Source organism: Chlamydotis macqueenii, chromosome Z (genome assembly GCF_036417535.1).
Source record: "Chlamydotis macqueenii isolate bChlMac1 chromosome Z, bChlMac1.mat, whole genome shotgun sequence".
Classification (NCBI taxonomy): domain Eukaryota; kingdom Metazoa; phylum Chordata; class Aves; order Otidiformes; family Otididae; genus Chlamydotis; species Chlamydotis macqueenii.
Genome location: NC_141593.1, coordinates 74,844,167 through 74,859,708, shown reverse-complemented (window position 1 = coordinate 74,859,708; position 15,542 = coordinate 74,844,167). Strand labels below are relative to the sequence as shown.

The following is a 15,542-nucleotide window of genomic DNA, read 5'->3' as shown; positions in this document are numbered from 1 at the left end:
TACAAATAGAACGAAAGTATCAGTGGGACTGCAGAAAATAAGAACTCCAATTTGAAAACCAGCTTAGCAAAGATTTAGTCAGAGACTGGCGTGAAATGGCTGAATGCATTATCTCTGGCATTGATCTATGCAAGAAGCATTGGGAATAAAAAACATGGAGTGTCATCTCATGAGGTTTTAACAGCCAGACCCGTGCGATCCCCTCCCACGGCAACTGTAACTCCATGAAAGGAAAAGAAGTTTCCATTGCTGATGAAATAAGAAATACTGCAGCAGTGTCTTGTAGAAACTGTGCCACAGGAGCCCTCTCAAGCCCCCTTTTGTCAGCAGAGCTGGTGCTGGGGGAAGAACCCAACACAGGGCAAAGGTGCAGGTCAACTGATGTGCATAACCAGTTGCAGAGAGTTGTGGAGTTCCAGCCCAGCTGTTCCTCTGCACCGCTGGGATGTGGCACTGAACTGCTGCGTCCCAGGGAGGCGGGATGAGTGGAGAACTTTACCCTTTGCAAAGCAGGCAGAGACTAAACTGGTGAGTGCCATGGAAATGCAGAAGATGAAGACAATGCAGAGGATTTTCTTTTTTCCCTGGAAAGTTGCTGACATGGACTCTGCCAGACTTGGTACTTTGCACGGGATCAGGGTAAGATGACAGAAGGGATGCGGATGAAGGGGAGCTTGGGAGGAGTCTGGAGAAAGCTGCTGCCAAAGCAAGGTCAGCCCAGGGATCAGCCCAGGTGCCGACTGGCTTTGTCCAGCTGCAGCTTGAAACCCCCAAGCACAGAGATGGCCAAAACCTCTCTGGCCACCCGCCCCCCTGCCAGACTGTCCTGATGGGGGAAAAGTGATCTGCAGCCCTTGATGTCAAGCGCCAGTTCCCTAGTTGTGCCTGATGCTGTGTGCCTGTGGGGGCAGATGGCCCACAGTGATGTCACCGTCTGGTGGAACGTGAAATCTTTGAGTGGTGGATGGTGACATCACTGAGCGATGGAACGTGACCTCACGCCCCTCAAGGCTTAAATTCGGGCGCGGGCAGAGCCTGGCCCAGTCTGGCTCAAGCCTGTACTCCTGCTGAGCGTGTGTGCGAGGTCTGGAGGGTAGAGCGAGTCTTTTCCTGGTTTTGGGTGGTACTTCGGGGGTTGTCTTGGGCAGCTCTCGGTGCCCATCCCAGAGCCATTCCCTGTGTTCCTATCTGGCCCTGCCTGGTTCAGGCAGCCGGGCACTGCGGTGCACGCTTGCAGCAGTAGAGGTGAGCTGTGCAGGGAAACATCCCCGTAGGGTGACCTGGGGCGGTTGCTGGGGGTTTGGGGAGCCAGGGAAGTGCCCCTCATGAGGGACCTGGGCACATTGTCGTCCCCCACCCTCCCTGGGACATGGCTCCTCATCCTCAGCTCTCCCCAACGCAGCGCAGAGCACAGCATGGCCACGGAGACAGAGTGGAGCTGCCCCATCTGCCACGACGCTCAAGATGGCGTTGCTCATGTGATGCCCTGTCAGCACCAGATTTGTGTGGGCTGCATACTGCGGTGGATAACGGAGAAAGTAGAGTGCCCCCTTTGCAGAAGACCAGTAGAGTCTGTCAAGTTCTCTGTGCGGGGAGAAAATGACTGCATACAGTATTTCTTCAGAACGTCTGAAGAGTCCCGAGATGCCAGCAGCCAGGCAGGAGCAGCTCCCGACAGCCTGGCCGAAAACAGCCCCCATCATGCTGCGGCGTCACCTCCATCTTCTCAGCAGGGGATGCCGTCCTCGGCTGAGCAGGGGGCTGCGGGATCAGAAGCAGTGGGTGGGCTCCTGCCCGAGGTCTGGGCACGACTCTTCCGAAGACACCAAATTCTCCTTGATCCCGTGCTGCCCTGGCTGCACCTCATGCTGCAGCAGATATTTGGGGCTCGCTGGTGGCAGGTAAACAGTGTACAGTGCCTGATCGTGCACACACTCTGCACCTACGGCCTGAATGCGCAAGTCATGGTCCACACGCTGCGGGACACCCTCCGGGAACATACAGAAGAACTGGTCCACGGCCTCATCAACATCGTTGTGGAGCAGTGCAGTGAGGAGGCTGGGAGGCTGCTGCGGTCCAGTGCTGCTGAGGAGGAGGACAACAACCCTGTGGCCAGCTCCAGCTCCTTGAGCTCCAGGAGCAGCACCTCAAGCTCCAGGAGCACAAGCTCCTTCAGCTCCAACTCCAGCAGGTCCAGCTCTACCAGCTCCAGCTCTAGCAGCTCCAGTTTCAGCTCCTCTGATGAGGAGGCTCCCACCTGCAGCTCCAGCAGCTCTTCTGGCAGCCCCATAGTGTCCACTGTGGAGGAGGAAAATGGTCCTTTGGAGGCTGCAGTCCACGGGGGTCCCAGCTGCCCCTCATCTGGGCCCGTCTCTGCAGAGCAGGAGCAACCCCAGGAGGAACCAGGGGAGGCAGCAGCAGCAGGACCCTCTGCCCAGGGCCGCAACCGGAGCACTTCTGCTCCCAGACGGAGCAGGGACAGCTCAACCACGCGGGCCCGGCGCGCCCCAAAGAGGAGGGCTGCCAGCCCCCAGGACTCTCCACAGCCCCGCAAGAGGCCACCTCGGAGGCGGCGCTAGCAGGCCTCCATCAACTCTTTAAAAAAACAAATAAATCCCTCTTTCCTTGAAACACTTTCTGTTTGCTGCTGTACCCCCTTCTCCCAGTGCCTTTCTGTGACCCCCATGCCCCACCTCTGTCTTTCCGGATCCTGCGACTACACCAATTTAAAAATGAGACGGTCCACTCGGGACTCGTGATGGCTCTTTTAGTGTGACCTCAAAGTGCAAAATTACGGCGAACACGCCAACAGGGTTAGTTTCAATCAAACAGCACAAACTTTATTCTTGTGCCTGTAAAGCGGCATGCGATAGGCGAAAGGGAGTGAAAAGGAAAAGTAAAGATAGGAAAAAAGTTATAATAGCTACCACTGCGCGTCCAAGGCATCCCCATGGCCCCAGATCCAGGCAGCGTACTGCCGGTCGTCACGATCGATGTTGATGTTGATCCTTGGTGGGGAAAGCTCTCAGGGGCCTCGTTGTTCGGGGTCGACCTTTTTTTCCAAGTAGCAAACCCTGCTCCTCCTTTACTTTGGGTATCTCCACCTGTTCTGGGCCCTTAGAAGTGTGTTTTTTGTACATTGTAATGAGCAAAGTTCAGTTAACGGGCACTTTCTCACCGTGGTTTTTGAGCCAGCAGTTGTGATTCATCCTCCTCGATAGCAGGTGCACGGTTATCTTTGCCGTCTTGACAACAGGGATGAGCTGTGGCACGTCGGCGCCACTCTGGCCGCCATCTCCAGCATGTTGTACATTTTGTTGTTAGGCCAGAGTGGGCCTTGTCCATAGCAATCACATTCCGTCCCCAGAAAAACAACTGCGTCTCAGGCAGAGCACTCGCAGCAACTCACGTCAAGTTGTGAGCCTAACTTTTAGGCCACACCAAATCCATCGTGCAGCTGGAAGTCCTGGTTGAGACAACACTGATCTTCTGATGAGCCTTACAATGCTGTGTGCCTGTGGGGGCAGATGGCCCACAGTGATGTCACCGTCTGGTGGAACGTGAACTCTTTGAGCGGTGGATGGTGATGTCACTGAGCGCTGGAACGTGACCTCACGCCCCTCAAGGCTTAAATTCGGGCGTGGGCAGAGCCTGTCCCAGTCGGGCTCAGGCCTGTACTCCTGCCGAGCGTGTGTGCGAGGTCTGGAGGGTAGAGCGAGTCTTTTCCTGGTTTTGGGTGGTACTTCGGGGGTTGTCTTTGGCAGCTCTCGGTGCCCATCCCAGAGCCATTCCCTGGGTTCTTATCCGGCCCTGCCTGGGTCAGGCAGCCGGGCACTGTGGCGCACGCTTGCCAGAAGCAGAGGTGAGCTGTGCGAGGAAACATCTGCCTGGGGTGTTCTGGAATGGGTGCTGGGGCTTGGGGAGCCAGGGAACTGTCCTTGTTGAGGGAGAGAGGTCCATTTTGTCCTCCTCTATTTTCCCTGGGACATGGGATGTCCCACACAGTGACCATGGCCTCTCCCTATTTTGCAGAGTGTTAAAGCCTTTGGCAGCATCAGTGCCTGTGAGAAGGAGCAGCTCCTCATCCTCAGCTCTCCCCAACCCAGCGCAGAGCACAAACATGGCCATGGGGAGGGCATGGAGCTGCCCCATCTGCCACGACGCTCAAGATGGCGTTGCTCATGTGATGCCCTGTCAGCACCAGTTCTGTGTGGGCTGCATCCTGCAGTGTATAACAGAGAAAGCAGAGTGCCCCCTTTGCAGAAGACCAATAGAGACTGTCAAGTTTTCTGTGCGGGGAGAAAATGACTACATACAGTATGTTTTCAGAATATGTGAAGAGTCCCAAGATGCCAGGAGCCAGGTAGGAACAGCTCCTGACAGCCTGGCCGAAAACAGCCCCCATCATGCTGCGGCATCACCTCGATCTTCTCAGCAGGGGATGCCGTCCTCGGCTGAGCAGGGGGCTGTGGGATCAGAAGCAGTGGGTGGGCTCCTGCCCGGGGTCTGGGCACGACTCTTCGAAAACACCAAATTCTCCTTGATCCCGTGCTGCCCTGGCTGCACCTCATGCTGCAGCAGATATTTGGGGCTCGCTGGTGGCAGGTAAACAATGTACAGTGCCTGATCGTGCACACACTCTGCATGTATGGCCTGAATGCGCAAGTCATGGTCCACACGCGGCGGGACAGCCTCCGGGAACATACAGAAGAACTGGTCCACGGCCTCATCAACATCGTTGTGGAGCAGTGCAGTGAGGAGGCTGGGAGGCTGCTGCGGTCCAGTGCTGCTGAGGAGGAGGACAACAACCCTGTGGCTAGCTCCAGCTCCTTGAGCTCCATCTCCTTCAGCTCCAGTTCCAGCTCCTCCAGGTCCAGGCGGAGCAGTAGCAGCTCCAGCTCCTCGAGCTCCAGCTCCTCCAGCAGTCACAGGCGTACTGCCATCTATAGCCGCACCAACCCTTCCCGCAGCTCCGCAGTGTCCGATGTGCAGGAGGAAGACAGTCCTTTGGAAGCTGCAATCCACGGGGGTCCCGGCTGCCCCTCGCCTGAGCCCGTCTCTGCAGAGCAGGAGCAGCCCCAGCAGGAACCAGAGGAGACAGCGGCAGCAGGCCCCTCTGCCCAGGGCTGCAGCCACAGCCCTTCCACTCCCAGACGGAGCAGGGACCGCTCAACCGTCCGGACGCGGCGCCCCGCAAAGAGGAGGGCTGCCAGCCCCCAGGACTCTCCACAGCCCCGCAAGAGGCCACCCCGGAGGCGGCGCTAGCAGGGCTCCATCAACTCTTTATATAAAAATAGATAAATTCCTTTTTCTTTGAAACAGACTTTCTGTTTGCTGCATTATCCCCTGCTTTGTGGGGACAACCATGTACTGGAATGGGAGGAAGTAGACTCTTCTGTGCTGCGGTAGCTGCCCCTGCCCAGCAGGCACCTCCCAGTTGCGGGCAGTGGTGGGTCCCTGCTGCCGGCAGAGGGGCAAGGGAGACCAGGAGAAAAAACAGGGCCTGGGGAGGCGGGTGGCTCAGCAGGAGTTCAGCGCTGGAGCAGATCCCGTGTGGGGCAGGGACGAGGAGCTCCTGGGACCGTGGCTGCCAGGGGTGGCAAGGACTGTCGGCAAGCCTTGCATGGCCCGACCGAGCAGCTCTGCCGCTCGTGGTGGCCCACACGGCCCCAAAGCAGCTGTTGAGCTGTTCTCTGGCCTCCTGCTTGCAGCGGGTGTGCTGGATCCAGTGTTCTTGGCTCAGCGGAGGGTTTCTCTAGCCAGGCAGCTGGCAAAGGAGTGCAAGCGGGCTAAAGGCAAGGAAGCTGGCAGAGCCAGGTGAGCCTCCTGGAGGAGCGGTGTGGCTGGGGGCACGGGGGCTCACCGTGTGCTCGCTGTAGTGCAAGGGAGAAGTTTCCTGTGGCCAGGGTGCCCACGTTGATGGCAAAAGTCTGTGGAGATGTTGTCCTGCTGGAGACGTGGTAGTGCTGCCGGAAGCGGGGTGTAGCCTGCAAGCCCGGCACAGAGCAAGCAGCGCAGAGTGAGCTCCCACAAGCTCAGCCTACCGTGCCTCTTCCGATTCCTGCCAGTCATCCAGGGGAAGTGCCAGGAGGAGCCAAAGCAGCCCAGACCTCCAGCTGGGCCGCGGCTGGAGCTCCCTGCGTGTGTTCGACAGCCCTCAGGAACGCTACGCCCTAGGGATTTGGCAGGCCGGTGTCCCGTTGTGGGCTCTGGGCCGGGGCAGAAGAGGCAGCAGGAGGTGCCTGGCGTCCCAGCCCTCCTGCCCTGCCCAAGCCCCAGCAGAACCACGCGGGGTGCGTGGGGTGTGCGTGGCCTCCGGGGAAGGAGTTGCCTGCGCACGGAGAGGGAAGAGAAACGGCTGTGGCTGCAGATGGCATCCAAGTGCTGGGAGGTGGAAGCAGAATTGTGGCAACCTCACTGCTTAAATTCGGGCGCGGGCAGAGCCTGGCCCAGTCTGACTCAAGCCTGTACTCCTGCCGAGCGTGTGTGCGAGGTCTGGAGGGTAGAGCGAGTCTTTTCCTGGTTTTGGGTGGTACTTCGGGGGTTGTCTTCGGCAGCTCTCGGTGCCCATCCCAGAGCCATTCCCGTGTTCTTATCCGGCCCTGCCTGGTTCAGGCAGCCGGGCACTGCGGCACACGCTTGCAGCAGTAGAGGTGAGCTGTGCAGGGAAACATCTGCCTAGGGTGGTCTGGAAAGGGTGCTGGGGTTTGGGGAGCCAGGGAAGTGTCCTTGTTGAGGGACAGGTGCATTTTGTCCTCCCCTATCCTACCTGGGACATGGGATGTCTCAGACAGTGACCATGGCCTCTCCCTATTTTGCAGCGCGTGTTAAAGCCTTTGGGAGAGTCAGTGCCTGTGAGAAGGAGCAGCTGCTCAGCTGAACTCTCCCCAACCCAGCGCAGAGCACAAACACGGCCATGGGGAGGGAGTGGAGCTGCCCCATCTGCCACGACGCTCGACATGGCGTTGCTCATGTGGTGCCCTGTCAGCACCAGATTTGTGTGGGCTGCATCCTGCGGTGGATAAGGGGGAGCTCGGCATGCCCTATTTGTGGAAGACCAATAGAGATCATCAGGTTTTCTGTGCGGGGAGAAGATGACTACCTACGGTGCGTCATCAGAAGCCGTGAAGAGTCACAAGACGCCAGCGGCCAGGCAGGAAGAGCCCCTGACAGCCTGGCCCAAAACAGCCCCCATGACCCTGCAGCATCCCCTCCTTATCCGGAGTGGGTACACTCTTCGGCTGGGCAGGGGGCTGCAGGGTCAGAGGCAGTGGGTGGGCTCCAGCCCGAGGTCTGGGCAGGACTCTTCCAGAGACAACAAAGTCTTCTTGATCCCGTGCTGCCCTCGCTGCGTGCTGTACTGAGGCTGATCTTAGGGGCTCGGTGGTGGCACGTAAACAGTATAGAGAGCCTGATCCTGCATGTCCTGTGCGTGTATGGTCCGAATGAGCAAGTCATGCTCGACATACTGCAGGACTGCCTCGGGGGATTTACGGAACCACTGGTTCGTGACCTCTTCAATGTCATTGTGGAGCGGTGCAGTGAAGAGGCTGGGAGGCTGATTCGCTGCAACACTGCTGGGGAGGAGGACAACAGCCCTGCAGCCAGCACCTGCTCCACTAGCGCAAGCATCTCCAGCTCCAACTCCAGCAGCTCCAGCTCCACCAACGCCGGTGGGGAGACTCCCATCTCCAGCTGCTCTTCCTGCAGCCCCGCAGTGTCCAACGTGGAGGAGGAAGATGGTCCTTCGGAGGCTGTAGACCACAGGGGTCCTGGCTGCCCCTCACCTGCGCCCATTTCTGCAGAGCAGGAGCAACCCCAGGTGGAACCAGGGGAGGCAGCAGCAGCAGGCCCCTCTGCCCAGGGCTGCAACCGGAGAACTTCTGCTCCCAGACGGGGCAGGGACAGATCAACCATGCGGGCCCGGCGCCCCGCAAAGAGGAGGGCTGCCAGCCCCCAGGACTCTCCACAGCCCCGCAAGAGGCCACCCCGGAGGCGGCGCTAGCTGCATCAAATCGTTTTCAAAAAAAAAGAAATAAATCCCTCTTTCCTTGAAACAGACTTTCTGGGTGCTACTTTACCCCCTTCTCCCAGTGCCTTTCTGTGACCCCCATGCCCCACCTCTGGCCTAGGCCCCCAGAGCCCGGCTCGGAGGGGTTTGTGGACCAACGGCCCTGGGACCCTGCTCCTGCCATCCAGTCCGGGCAGCCCACATGACTGGAAGAGCAGTGTGCCTTCTAGGGTATGCGGGCTCCTGAGCACAGCTTCTCTGCATCCAAACAGCGCTTTGTAGGGATAACCATGTACTGGAATGTGAGGGAAAACACTCTTCCGCACTGGAGTAGTTGCCTCTTCCCAGTGGACAGCTCCCAGTTTTTGGAGACAGAAACTCTTTCCCTGATGGCCCTTGCGGGCTGGGAGGCGGCTCCAGTTACCGGGCTGGACGCAGGCGCCCCGTCCCATGCACGTGGGTGGGTACCTCCACACTGGCTGTGGGAGTACAGGGTCCCTCTCCACGGGGAAGCTAAGGAAACCTGCCTGCTTTGCCAAAACGTGCTGCTCAAACAGCACCGCTGCTCTGAGCCAGCCCTCCCATCACCCAGACACCACACGGAAAACATCCGCACGAAGGGCAAAGTTCAGGCTCGTGTCGTGAGGAGCTCCAGGTTACCTGCAGACAGGTACTGGGCCTGCTGGTGTTCAGGTACCAGTGTTTCAGTTCTCCTGTCTCCAGGACACTGTAATACTAGAGTGTTGGCCTAGAATACCTAGAAGCAGTAGAGAGAGGTGCTGTTTAGGAGTGACAGACGGAATCTCTTGTGCTGTTCTAACAGTATCTCACGGCTGGACAGAGTTCACGGCAAGGCTTTCAGTGAAAACATTCTTGTGTAGGACTGACCCACTGTGGGGCACATGCATGAGAGACACCCCTATTTGCAGCTCGTGACTGAGCAAACAAAGAGTGCAAAGTTAAAGCAGTGAGGTACTGATCATGTCAGTGAAATGCAAGGGAGTGAGAAGCAAATGTCCTCTGCAAATAATGGGATGGAGGTAAAAAGCCCCTGCGAAGGCCAGGTCCCCAGTGAGCAGTTGTGGTAGTCACAGCCAGTGCCCTTGATTCACCCTGTGGGACAGAAAATGTGTCTGTATCTTCTCCGAGGAGTTAGAAATGTTAGAGAGAAGCTGCAACACAAGAAGATTTGGAGGAGTGGCTCTGCTATGGCCACATCCAGAAAGGGGCAGAACAGGTGGCTTCCCAGCTCTAGCGAGGGATTCTGTTCTGACGAGAACAACATCCCTCCATGTAGAATGAAGTGTTAGGAAGGAAGGTGTGAGGCTTTTGTGAGGCTTGCCAAAAGGAAAAAAAAACGAAAAGGCAGAATATGTGAAGAAGCAGAAGCGAGAGGTAGAGAGGGGGAGGCGAGAGCCTTTTGGGCCTTGTGGCCCTCAGCCTCTGGCCTCCCGCTGGGCCCGACTGGGCCCGGCCGAGAGATGGGAGGAGAGGAGCTGTGAAGGGAACCGGAGAGGCGTCTGCCTGAGCCCATTGTGAAGGATTTCTGTGAGAGGAGCGGCTGCAGGCGCCGAGGGGAGCGAAGCAGGAGGGGGAGCAGCAATGGTGCTGCGGGCAGAGATTCCCCTGCAGCCCGTGGTGCAGCCCCTGGTGAGGCCGGCTGTGCCCCTGCAGCCCACGGAGGCCCCCGCAGGAGCAGAGGGCCCGCGCTGGGGCAGCCTGTTGCGGAGGGACTGCACCCTGTGGAAAAAGGGTCCACGCTGGGGCAGTTGGTGAAGGACTGTACCCGTGGGAGGGACTGGAGCAGGGGAGGAATGTGAGGAGTTCTTCCCCTGCGGAGGAAGGAGCAGTGGAAAGCGACATGTGATGAACTGCCCATAACCCCCATTCCCTATTCCCCCCCGATTATCTCCTGTGGTCAGAAAGACCCCAGTGTCCCTCGGCCTCCTTGTCCCTTAGCTGAAAGTGATCTCCCCTGGTTAGAGACACACACCACACGTACTCCCTCTCGGATTTTTTAGCAAGGCACCCATATTCCTGCACCAACTTGGCAAGCTCAGTAGCGATGTACAGCAAGTCGTTAGTTGTAATTTTTGGTTCTCTATCCTCGTCATTCAAATCAAAATATTCTGTTTTAACGAAAGGTCTCACCCGACGGTGATTGCCAAAGTGATCCCTCACTTCTTGGAATTCCTTCTGAGAGTATGTCGGGATTATCTGTCAAATACCTCTCTCCTCAGGCTTCAGATCTGTCTCACTCCACAGTTCTGAATTCTTTGGATATTCTTCTCTCAAGATAGATTCTAGCAAAGATTTTGCTCCTTTTCTTCCTGCAGCTTCTTTTGGAGGGTGGATACTGTCTCTTGAAGGACTTCCGCTGCAAGACTGATTCATCTGGAGCGACTCAGTAATCTGTTGTTCCTGGTCACACTGCTTAACGTGGTCCCCTACTGCTGCTGCCAGACTTGCACCCAGAATAAGCCAAACTATGGCTTTGCCTCTGCCAGATTTTACCCTCGCCTCCTTTGGCAAGGAAGTCATTCGATCTACTACGCTTTGCTAATTTGCCTGATTATCTTGTGCCCAATCTCGCCCTGGTATGGACGTCTGGGCAGCATGCTGTGACAAGAGCTCCTAAAACGAGTCTTGATTTTTCACTAACAAAGGGTACTGATCATTGACTTCTGCTGCCATTCTTATGAAGAAAGGACCAAACCCACTTTGGAGACGTTAAACTCAGTTTCCACACACGCAGTTTCCCTGCATCTCCCTTCTCTTCCCCGAGTGGTTGAAGAGACCAAAATCTACTACGGGAGGCTCAACTTGGTTTCCACAAATGCAGTCTGTCTGCAGTCGCCCTTCACTTCCCCGAGTAGTCGACCTCATTCATATGAGCACATGTCCCGCTTTTGCACTAAGAGATCTTATTATTAACTCCCGTCAGCCAGAGTCCAAACCTCAGCTCGAGTTCACGTCCATTGGGTGTGTGAGGTGTGCGGGAAATTTGGATCGGCCCCCTTGCTTTCTAGGCACCTCTCATCCGGAGGGATGTAGGGCTAGGTGCGGCTGGACCGAACCGTCCTTCCCCTGTTACAGACCACACACAGCCTGCACCTCTCTGTCTTTCAGGATCCTGCGACTACGCCAATTTAAAAATGAGACGGTCCACTCGGGACTCGTGATGGCTCTTTTAGTGCGACCTCAAAGTGCAAAATTACGGCCAACACGCCAATGGGGTTAGTTTCAATCAAACCGCACAAACTTTATTCTTGTGCCTGTAAAGCCATATGCGATAGGCGAAAGGGAGTGAAAAGGAAAAGTAAAGATAGGAAGAAAGTTATAATAGCTACCACCGCGCGTCCAAGGCATCCCCATGGCCCCAGATCCAGGCAGCGTACTGCCGGTTGTCACGATCGATGTCGATGTTGATCCTTGGTGGGGAAAGCTCTCAGGGGCCTCGTTGTTCGGGGTCGACCTTTTATGGCAATTAGCAAACCTTGCTCCTCCTTTACTTTGGGGATCTCCCAAAACAATGACTTCTCCTAATATTTCACCTGCATCACATGGTACATGCATATTTATACTGCGCACCCAAAAATGAATTCTGTAACTGATACAGCGAAACTTTCATTTTTCAGTCATTCTGAGTGTTTCCTGTTACAGAGGACAGCCTAGCTGTAGCCACGCCCAGCTCTTACCGGTTTCTCCAGTGGCTCCTTGCCCCTCAGGCTCTCCCCTGCCCCGGCGTGGGCTCTCTGCAGGCGGCAGGGCAGATCTGCTCCAGCCCCAGGCACTGCTCCGCGCTGCCTGCCCCTCCTTGCTCTTCCATCTCCTCTCCCTCACTCATTTCTCCTCACTCCTCTCCTCAGCCAGTGGTTTTGCCCTCTCTTCCCTGTGTTTGGGCAGCCGCACCCATGGCTGAGGGGCTGGGCTGTGCTTGGCTGTTGATCCTTGGAGCAGCTGGAACTGGCTGGAAGCGGCTGGAACGTTCTGCAAGCAGCCCCTGGCCTCCTCCCCCAGAGCTGCCCCAGCCACCCCACACTGGCACCGGTGCCACTGGGAAAAGACAGAAACTGTTGGGGGTGAGGGGAGGGCAGAGGCAAAGGGCAGCTTCTCACAGCTCTGCGCTGACGTGGGGGTTAGTAAAAGAGCGAATTCACCAACCGGCCCCCTGCAGCTGTCACTGCCGCCTCTCTAGAGAGTAGGTCTGCCGAACGGCATGGCAGGAGGGGCGAGGAGTCTGGCAGCAGCACAGCCTGTGCGCACGTCGGCCCGAAGCAGTGGGACATGGTAGCTGGATCACAAAGCGCAGCGCAAAGGACGGCACAGACTACCACAAATATTTCCAAAAGCACCTTTGGCATCTGGAAGCCCCTGCTCCCTGAAACACCTTTCCTAAACTTAGCATTTCAGAAAAAAGTCAGGGATGTCTGTGAATCCAAACATGCGTGGACGGACACCTCTGTCAGTGCTGAATTCAGACTGAGACCTCAGGATCAGGCAACATCCAGCTGCGCCTTGAAAATTTCCCAGGACAGAGATCTCGGAGCCGCCCCGGGCCCCTGCTCCTCTGCCAGGCTGAGCACATTGTGGTGGTTTTTTTCTTTTTTGAAATCAGAATCTCCCCTCTTTCAGCTTTCCCCTTAGCACAAATCAAACCGAATAATGTTTCCTAAGCGTCAGGTGTGTAAAACTTGTAAGAGAATTCACTGCTTTGTGGGCTTCGTTAAAGCTGTGGTTGGCATTCAACAGAGCTTTGATCCCTATCTCATCTCTAGTTGTTCTTAAGGCCCTTGGGACTCTTGAAAAGTCGGGTTTGAGTGTTTGTTCTTTACAGGTGAAATTTTGGACACTAGATCACCTAAGCCTCATTTAAAACTGTTTAGATATGAGTTACTTGCAAATTCCCCTCCATTCTGGTGGTTTTAAGAGGTTAATTTCACAAAGAGCTAGTAAGGAAAAAAGACCTCACATAATGGTGACTTGTTTCAGAATATTTCTGATTATTTTACTGTGTGACCCTAAACCAGAACCCAGCACCTGCCTGTTGCTGTGTCTTTTTCCCAAAAGTGCTCACACAGATGCAACAAGCCCGTGCATCCACAAGCCTTTCCATAGATACAGGAAATGAGCTACAAAGAGCAAGAGAAAGCAAATCACTTGTGTCACACAATTAATTTCATGGGAAAGTTTGATGAACTGACAGGTGAAACTTTTGTGAAGTTATTTGCTTCTTTCATAAAAGATATCTTTTCATGTTATTTTCACCTTTTTTTTTTTTTCTTCCCAGAAAGCTTTTACAAAACACAATCATTTAACAATGCTTTCCTTTAAAAATTCCCATAAACCTGAGGATTTGCCACCTAGCAGCAAATACTTTTAGATGAACTTTGGAACAGTTTTTACGTTGCCGTTCTTTGTGATGACTTTCTGAAATTCAGTCCTGTTGAGACCAAGCTGCAAACCAGTAAACGGCTGTGTCTCACAAGGCCTTGCATCTTCTAAGTGCCCCTCTTCCTTCCTAGAGGAGGCAGAGTTTCTGGAAGTCAGGCTTCTGTTGTAAGCAAAGGGTTAGTGCAGGTTGCAGTGTAGCATCATTTCCTATCCCAGTTGCCCATAAGTAACCAAAATTAGCACTAAAGCACTTAAGAATAGCCCTGCGTCGCACCGATTTTTGACATATGTGTTTTGACCTTGCATTAATGACAACAGTAACTCGTGTAACATACTCTTTGCTAGGAAAGGAGCGATCACTGTGATTTTCCTGGAGTAGAGCAAGAATCTTGTCCTACAGAGCAGAATTGTAAGCCAAGCTAGGGGACAAAAGGAGGGTTAGATGGGAGAAAAAAATGCACTCCGCTTTCATGTTTCAGTGAAACAACCTATCAAGTGAAATTCCACAGACCTTTCTTGTGCAGTATTTGCACTAGGGACTCAGACTGTGGACCCATATTAAATTTGCAGGAGGCACTAAGCTAGAGAGTCTCAGTAACATCAGAAAATAAGATTAACAATTCAAAAGCTTCTGATTAATTGGGACAAAGCAGTACTGAATGCAAAAGAAACAGTTTGTTAGGGACAAGGGCAAAGTTACTGTGAAGGCAGAGATAACCAGCTGCATAAATCTGCTCAGAGAATTATTGACTAGTCACTAGTTCTGTAAAAAAGGGATTGAGCAGCTGACTTAATTGGCCTCTTCCACCACACAAAGGTGAGAAATATCCTGTCATTCATTGACTTTAACTAATTTACAGTGCAGATCAATTAATCTGAACTTCTCAGAACACAAGAGACTAAGACAAGAGCAATCTACTTTTTTTTTTTTTCTGGCAAATCCTTTGTCTGTGTTTTGTCAATTCACTTGTCATTTATGAACATATTTATGCAGATGGAGTAACCTGTCCAGCTAACTGGACCTATTAAATTTCAAAATAAAGTGTTCTTTGTTTTCATGGCTTCTCTATCCTGCTGTGTTCAAGCTAGTCGACACTATGCTGTCACTGCTATCTGACCTCCTAAGTGTTTTGTTAAAAACTGGATTAATAATCAGTTCACGAGTATCAGTCTACCAAAGAAATAATATCTTCTCTTCCAGTCTTTTAAAAGAGCAGACAACATAAGGTGTCTCCAGAACAAAAATTACAGCTTCAGAGTAAGAGGAAAAGATGCATAGTTAGTATTGCAGTAAGCAGGAACAAAATAATGGTTACAAAGGCCAGGTATCCTTGGCGATGGCGATGGAAACTCCCTCTACCAGGCAGGATATGCATCCTGGTCAATGACAATTTACAGATCTGTCAAGTGTATATTGTGCGTAGGTGATCTGTGGTTTGTTATATAAATCTAGACTGGACCCTGACCAAAATTCATGTCCTGAATTGCCCTTGGTTGATTTTAATGCTCAAAATACACCCTGTTATGGATAATGAGTGTGCTAATGAAGAGGATCTCCCTAAATGTTTAAAATGAGAACATATATAACCATGGGCAGTGGGAAAAGTATGGGTAACCAATCAGTTATTTTACTGTGATATCTTCCTTGTTATTATTTTATATTAAGGATCCCTTCTGTTTCTGAGAGGTGTGCTGGCTGCGTTAGATGCCTGTCACCCCTTCTCTCTTTACCCTTAGTCTTTGCTGGGTAAAGAACTGGCTGGATGGCTGAGCCCAGAGACTTGTGGTGAGCAGAGTTAAATCCAGTTGGTGGCTGGTTACAAGTGGTGCTCCCCAGGGCTCAGTTTGGGGGCCAGTCTTGTTTAAGATCTTTATCAATGATCTGGATGAGGGGATGGAGTGCTCTCTCAGTAAGTTTGCAGATGCCACCAAACTGGGCAGGAGTGTCGAACCGCTCGAGGGTAGGAGGGCTGTGCAGAGGGATCTGGACAGGCTGGATCAATGGTCTGAGGTGAACTGTATGAGGTTTAAAAAGGCCAAGAGCTGGATCCTGCACTTTGGTCACAACAACCCCATGCAAGGCTGTAGAGATGAGTGGCTGGAAAGCTGGAGAGCTGCCTGGCAGAAAGGGACCCAG

General features: G+C 53.9%; 3 protein-coding genes across 3 annotated transcripts; all 3 read left to right on the top strand.

The window, feature by feature from the left end:
- Positions 1–1,415: 1,415 nt before the first annotated feature.
- LOC147596428 (E3 ubiquitin-protein ligase Topors-like) lies at positions 1,416–2,579 on the top strand. Its single transcript, XM_086771396.1, has one exon. The coding sequence runs from the start codon at positions 1,416–1,418 to the stop codon at positions 2,577–2,579; it is 1,164 nt and encodes a 387-aa protein (XP_086627522.1).
- Positions 2,580–4,120: 1,541 nt separating this feature from the next.
- Positions 4,121–5,265, top strand: LOC147596427 (E3 ubiquitin-protein ligase Topors-like). The gene is given in 2 exon segments (XM_086771395.1): positions 4,121–4,523; positions 4,526–5,265. Coding segments are annotated over 2 exon segments (1,143 nt in total).
- A 1,651-nt stretch (positions 5,266–6,916) lies between these two features.
- LOC147596426 (uncharacterized) lies at positions 6,917–8,005 on the top strand. Its single transcript, XM_086771394.1, has one exon. It carries the CDS (start codon positions 6,917–6,919, stop codon positions 8,003–8,005), a length of 1,089 nt encoding a protein of 362 aa, XP_086627520.1.
- Positions 8,006–15,542: the final 7,537 nt, after the last annotated feature.